General features: G+C 34.3%; 1 protein-coding gene across 1 annotated transcript; it reads right to left on the reverse strand.

The window, feature by feature from the left end:
• Positions 1-3,185: 3,185 nt before the first annotated feature.
• Positions 3,186-5,020, reverse strand: LOC105058390 (expansin-A2-like). Its single transcript, XM_010941317.2, has 2 exons — positions 4,882-5,020; positions 3,186-3,814 (listed from the first exon to the last, which is right to left on the reverse strand). The coding sequence occupies exons 1-2, from the start codon at positions 5,018-5,020 to the stop codon at positions 3,186-3,188; spliced, it is 768 nt and encodes a 255-aa protein (XP_010939619.2).
• Positions 5,021-7,632: the final 2,612 nt, after the last annotated feature.

Consider the following 7,632-nt stretch of genomic DNA (forward strand, 5'->3'; position numbering starts at 1 on the left):
CATGAAGCCACACCCTAGTCATACTTTTAGTTGAGTAGTTATTCCACTCACTTAACTTATTTGGATTCTTCAAGGTTTTTTATATCGTTAAAGCTTCTAAGGCATTGATAATGAAATTAATTATATATTACTGGTATTGAATAGACCAAGTCAATATGTCTAACTAAAGTATGATTTTGAAGTATGAAGAGATAAGTAACATAGCACTTCAAAGTATATTTTCTAATGATCTTGAAAAATTATAATTGGTATATTAAATTTGTTTTATGATCTTTTCCTTCTATTTGATAAAATGGGTCAAGCATGATATTATTATTATTCTAATTATTTTATTTTGAAAATAAAACAAAAATATAGTACATATTTAGTATGTTTGTAAATAAGTTATTTTACTTGTTTTGAGCATTATATTTGAAAAGTTTGATAGGGTGATTTGAGAAATTATATATATATATATACATATATATATATACATACATATATATATATATATATATATATATATATATACATATATATACATATATATATATATATACATATATACATATACATATATATATACATATATATACATATACATATATATATATACATATATATATATATACATATATATATATATACATACATATATATATATATATATATATATATATATATATATATATATATATGTATGTATGTATGTATGTTTTTCTGTATATGTAAGCATGTATGTATGTATATGTATTTCCAGCATGGCTATGATTTGGCTTCGCTAATGGAATTTATACATTGGACCTAACAACTTATAGTCTGAGAAACTAGCTTCAATATCGAACCACCAATATTAGAATAATAGTATCTGGTAGTTTATTTGTCATATATCTATAATCTGATCCACACCACTAGACTACATAGCCATAATGATATTGGGTTTACTATGCGTTTCTAAAAACATACTCTTGAAAAGTGAAACAATATTAATTTCTAAATTTTGCTATGCCCATCAATTATACTATATTTGATTTACTATTAGCTAGCATGTTTAGACTACAGTTTGTGGTATTTTATTGCTTACTGGGTTGGTGTGACTCGGTATTTTTTTTTTCAGACTAGAATCATTAATTGCTCGATACATAGGGGAGGGTGTTAGATCTCGTGGAGATATTCATGACTGTTTGGGTTTGTTGGTTTGGTTAATTTAGCTTCATTTAGTTTTCTTTAGCACTTCATCTGTTTAAATGATAGTAAATGATTTCAATATTCTTTGTTACCTTGGGATATTTGACTATAAGAATGATTTAATTGAATAATTATAAATCTAATTTTCAAAGATTGGAAAGAAAATTATTATTGCTCCAAAATCATTATACTTTGATCGGTAGCCTTACATCCTTATATGGTTTATCTTGTATGTATACAGTTTTTGTTATGCTTTAGATTTGGCACATGACAAAATGTTTACAGGATAGGTTGCACCCGCCACTATTGTTTGGATTTTAAGGGTTTGGCAGAGCAGCAGTAATGATGATAGATCTTGAGACACACCACATGGGATCATTGTAGCATTGGAGCTCCTATATGCCATAGCGTTGCTTGAAGAGATCACCATAGCAAGATTAGAAAACTGAAAAGACCATGTAATGACAATCATTAAGACTGTTATGAGCATTAGCACTCCTGAAAAAAATAAATACAGCTAATACACTATTTTTCTTCTTTCCCCCATATAATTTGTCCAATTATACATTCAAACATACATACATATATACATACACACATACATACATATGTATGTATGCATGGATATATTTGATCAGAACTATACATTGTAAGTTCTTCCAGGTGTTTTTTCATTTTACGCTAATCAAATCTTATTCCATCAGCAAAATCACAGTCATTAAATGCTCACCCATGACTAACTTAATCAAATCCATATTTATATTGTGAGATAACAGTTGCCCATCAACTTGCGCATCCGTTTCAATGATGCACAGTAAATGTGCCACAGATTTTGTAGATATAGGCCTATCTTAACAACCTGATACCTAATATATGGCCCAGCCTGGTCCAGTGACCCCCCTAGCCCATGTGAGGCCTGGCCTAGAACAAGACCTGCTTCCAAAATACATGGGTCAGAGCCCAATTTTCGAGTCAGAGGAGGTGAGGCTATTTTCGGCTCCTCCCCAAATGGGGTAAAAAACCCTAACCTCTTGGGCAATAAATCTCCCTCTACTCCTTATGAAGCAAATTCCAAGTTCTCTCTCTCTCTATTGGGTTACAGTTGCATCTTTTGTGCAAAAAAATGATTGATCTTATCTTAATCATTGGATCACATTTTGCATAGCTTTCAAAATATGACATCAGTTTCATGATTTGTGCTATGGATGGAATAAAGAGATTTATGCTTTGAAAGATATGCAAAATATGATTCAACAATTGAGGTAACAAAAGAAAATCATTATTCTTTTGCATGAATGATACAACTAGAACCTCTTGTTATTGTTGCTGTCTAAATTAGTCAACTTGCTATGAAACAGAAAGTATGTTAACTTTGGTGAAATCATTATAAGTCAACAAGTTCATGCAGTTACGGATTCTTGACAATCTTGGTTGCAACATGTTACAAAAGATATGGGATCTTCATTATCCGGATATATTAACTATAGTGCCCACTCTATTTATTTGTGTTATTGAATTAAAAATGATACCTGGATTTTATTTATTCTTATAGCAGGGGCACAGAGGATTATTGGTGCCTAGACACCATTCAAGAAAGCTCATTAAGTCCTCTACACTGCCCATGCGACATTGTAAAATACAGTGTAGTTGTGGATTGCTGCTATTAAAAGCTGGACGATCATCAAAATAGGAGTCTGAGACCTACCTTGAATTAAATTTCAAACGAGATTGAATTCAGTATCCAAAACCAACCCATGCCACTGACTACTCATACGCATTAGGTAAGCAAGCGGATTCAATCACAGATCGTTCGAAAATTTTGAAGCTAGCTAGCTGGTTATCAAAGTAGAACGAGAATTTCATTAAGACGGAAGAACCGAGTGAACAAAAAAGAAGTGGTAGGTTATTTAAACCAGCTTAGATATATAGATCGCTAAAATGATCTTTACCCACTCAAACGTTAGCAGGTTAAAGAGCTACAACTTAATTAACTCAGACTATCGCCAAGTTTGTCCCCATTAGAACTGCTTCCCTTCAAAACGTTGCCCAAAAGTCCAGTTGGCCGGAATGACATTATCTGACTGCACCTCCTTCTTATAATCACTTGAGGACACCTTGAATGACAAACTATAACCTACCAACCTCAGATTGGTCCTCCAAATGCTGCCCCACACCCTATCCATTTGCCAGAACCTCTCATCCGCCCCGTTCACCTTCACCCAGACCAACCCCACGTCTCCGCTGCCTCCCACGTTGTAGACTAACACTTGGATGAAGTCGGGGTCGCCCATCATCTCAAACATGATGCCACCTTTCTTGACGCAAGGAACCTTCCGGAACTGCACCGGGATGATCGAGGTGCGGTAGTCGTTCACCAGCTTGAAGAACATGGGCTGGGGGAGATCGAAGTGTTTGCGGGGTGGGTTGCACCTGCTGGCGGACTCGTTGGAAGAGGCGGGATGCGGCCAGCAGAAATTGGTGGTGCTGATGGTGATGCTGCCGGGGGCGCACCACCGTGAGTCGTTGTAGCACCGGATTTCGTAGCACGCTCCACACGTGGAACCATCGTTGAAGAGGGCTTTGCTTACAGCTGCCGTCTCCAAGCCATACCCTTGCTTGAAGAGATTGCCGTATCCGCACGCTCCTCCTGTTAATTTGAGTGGAAGGAAATTAAGGAATCAGAGAGCTATATGGGTTTTCAAAGGCCAAACACAAACTTGCAAATTAAATGGCATCTGTAACTAAGCAAGGACACATATGTATGTATGTATGTATGTAACTAAGCTAGGACACAGGTGATTGATGCTGTTCGGGGCAAAAAAAAAATGAGAAGCTAATGGCCAAATATATTGCATGTAGGAACCTGACATGCATCAACCCAGTTGCATGATGCTGCTGTATATCTTGATTGCATGTAATCATCCATAAGGACATAATGTATGCTAGCTAGGTAATTTGTTGCATGAAGCACCGGACTTGCAAAAGAAAATCTAGGGTGTTGGGGTGGCAGATCGTATCATGCATTATGGCTTCTTACTGGCAAACCAAATATGCATGGCTGCGGCCAAAGGACATTTTGGATGACAGAGCGTGGATCCTCTATAGGTCATCATAGCATATTTTATAAGATGGATGGCCATCAAATAACGCACATAGAGATATGGAGAGGCTATTGAATTTTTTAATATTTATTTACTGATTTTTATGAATGTTTTTATTCTAAATTGATTCAAAAAATATGATTTATGAGGAGTATAAAAAAAAAAAAAGGCATGCCCTGATGCATTACATACTCCTTTTATTTCAATGTTAGAGCAAGAACCAAAACATATCATGTCACACATGTTTGATTCATAGATTGCCCGAAAAACACAATATAAAGATCCTGATTCTAAACTTTTTAAGAACTTGCATATCTTGCATCTCAAATTACAAATATTTTGTATATCTTTTGATAAAAATTATAATGAGCTTTCCAGCCTTCCTTTTACCACGGCAAAAATGTATAATGAGAAATCCTCTACTCTTTTTTTATTTTGGGGAAAACCGCATCCGCCTTCAATTTGAAATTTTGAAATAATCAAAGAAGAGTAACGAGAAAAAAAAAAGGCTCTCAAAACAACGTATCGACATTAATTTTTAGTTGCAAACTAGCTAACCTTTATATATACCACTAGTAAATTATTTTCCTGAAGATACAAAAAGAATACTCACCCAAGCTCTCTCTTCCCGTCGCGTCTCCATAGTAAGCGGCAGTTGCGGTGTCCCACTCACTGACTTGGGCCATGGCTCCAGAGGCCATGAGCCAGGCAATAGCTGCAACACAAACAATGGCAATAGAGATTTTTGCCATCTCCACTCTCTTGTCTTGCTATCAGTTCATCAAAATGGTCAAAACTAGATGCTATTTATAGGAGAAAAATATCTTTAATTGTAAAGAATTAACGTGACTAGAGGATCCACATAATTTAGAATTAATATCGTACTGGATGATTTCTTGCCATCTCCACTCTCTTGTCTTGCTATCAGTTCATCAAAATGGCCAAAACTAGATGCTATTTATAAGAGAAAAATATCTTTAATTGTCAAGAATTAACGTAACTAGAGGATTCACATAATTTAGAATTAATATCGTAATGGATGATTTCTTGCCAATTTAGACATCTTTCTGGTTTATAATTAATTAAATGGAACGAGAAGATTATCACAATTTCTTTTTTCCGTTTTTGCAAGAATGATTTTTACCACAAATTTAGTATGACACACCGTAAAAAAAAGACTTCTTAATATCTTTTTAGTTGTAATTAATTAAATGGAACGGGATGATTGCCACAAATTCAGTACGACACACTGTAAAAAAAAAAAAAAGATTTCTGGCATATTTCGGTTCGGGTTCCTCTGTACTCGCTCATCTTTTCCGTATATTGACACGGGCCGCCAGAATATTTTGGAGGAAAATGCGGTGCAATTTTCTCTGTCGTTCAAATCGCACCACTTAATTTGGGTCATTCACAGTTTAAAAAGGAAAAAAAGAAGAAGAAATTAAAAGAAGCATGCGCGACTTAAATTGGAAGTCTAGATAGCGCAAAGAACCTGCGACATCTTGTCCATTTCTGGCTGCCGATTCACTTGTATCAATCCTGCCGGCCTGGTATGAGTCCATGGACATTAATTGGGCTTGGGGCAAGGCCTTGTGTGGTAAATCTTCACCGCTTCTGCGCTAATTATTAACATAACCAAAAAAAATAATAATAAAGAAATAAAGTTTCTGGTTTGTCTCAAAAACCATTAGATCAACCTAATCTCACCTATTTTCCAAACAATAATGTATGTCTAAAGGCACAACTCTCACTAAATAGAAAAGTGTCACTTCATGCAGTATCAAAAATGTAAAATGATTAGGCAAGGATTTTGGGTTTTCTGCTACTCTCGGGAACGGCTCCATCTAATTAGAGAAGGTCTTGTGCTCTCTCTTTTACTTCTCTGAACAAAGATTGGATCATAGCTGACAATTTGACAAGGCCTTTATAAGCACCTGTTTGATTGATCCTTTTTTTTGCATGAACACTTCAGAATTCCTCTCCATTCAAATGTTTCAACATGGAGCTACAACAAACTGGTCCCAAGCTCTTTGAAAGGATGGGTGAACTTTTTTGTAACCCATAATTTCACATCGATAACAATGAATAAGGATGGCAATGAGTCAAATATGGGTTCAGTCATTCATTATCTATATCCATCTCGTAATTGAAAACCATGTACTTGTACCTACTTTATACTTGCATCAGGAAAAGGCTACCAGATAAAGGTAGATAAAGCAGGATGTAGAGGTTGGATGGGACAAAATTATAAAAATTAATTTATTCTACTTACAAAATAAATAAATAAATAAATAAATAATATAAAACTAAATTTTTTATATAATATTAAATAAAATAAGAATCTAAGACACAGAATATGATGAGCCAAATTTTCAATAATATAAAAATATAAGAAACAAAAATATTATTTTTTAGACAATCAAAAATCGATAAAAGAACAAACTGAAGGAACTCAAAACCATGGAATGTGAAGCAAGAATCCATTATTATATTATGAAGTTTCATGAGAACTAAAGCAAAAAAATGTGGTCGTAATATAGAAAATAATGCAAAAAAAATAAAAAATAAAAAAAGATTGAATTGACACGAACTTGGTGGATAGAAATCTGGGTATAAGTATGGAATGATGGATTGGCTCGCATTCGAATGATTTGGAGAGGAAAGTAGGTGCGACATTTTGTTTTGAAAATATAAGAACAACCAAATAATGAGAGTCATGGGATCAGTGAGTAGAGTGACTAGGACAAGGGATGAAAGATGATTGGTAGAATTATATATATTTATATCTAGTTCAAGATAGGTTTTCGCATTATTGATCCTCACCTTAAATTTAATTCGAGAATGAAAATCAAGATATATACCCACCATCGACTTTAAATGAGTTGGATAAAAGCCATGAGGATCGAGTAGGTTGGCTATCTAAAAAGGTGGAGTAAATTACTTGGGATCAAATAAATTTCGAGCATTAGATTTGAAGATCATCATCATCATTTGGGATCATTGTAGCATCAAAGCTATACTTAGAGCTCCTTTATGAAGACATGTAGTGATAACCCTAACAAAATTAGAAAATTAAAAAAACCATGTAATGATAATCATTAGCACTGTTATGAGCATTAGCAGTCTTGAAAATCAACTAATACACCGATTTTTTTTTTTTCCTTCATATGGTTTTGATGTTTTTTTTATTTTATAATAATTAAATTTTATTCTATCAGCAAAATCATGGATATTAAATGCTCAGCCATGACTATCTCAATCAAATCCAGCTTTAAATTGCCCATCAACTTGTGCATTTGTTTCAACGATCCGCATTAAAGGTGCCAAAGTTTTAGCAAATGTAAGGCTCCTTAACAACCTGACA

The sequence above is a fragment of the Elaeis guineensis genome, chromosome 2 (assembly GCF_000442705.2).
Source record: "Elaeis guineensis isolate ETL-2024a chromosome 2, EG11, whole genome shotgun sequence".
NCBI classification, from domain to species: Eukaryota; Viridiplantae; Streptophyta; class Magnoliopsida; order Arecales; family Arecaceae; genus Elaeis; species Elaeis guineensis.

What these genes read in the sequence shown, in the direction of transcription:
- LOC105058390 (XM_010941317.2), bottom strand. Translation starts at nt 5,020, where the DNA reads ATGGCAAAAATCTCTATTGCCATTGTTTGTGTTGCAGCTATTGCCTGG. An exon ending in GACGGGAAGAGAGAGCTTGG is followed by an intron (nt 3,815 to 4,881) that starts GTGAGTATTCTT and finishes TCAAATTAACAG; the next exon opens with GAGGAGCGTGCGGATACGGC.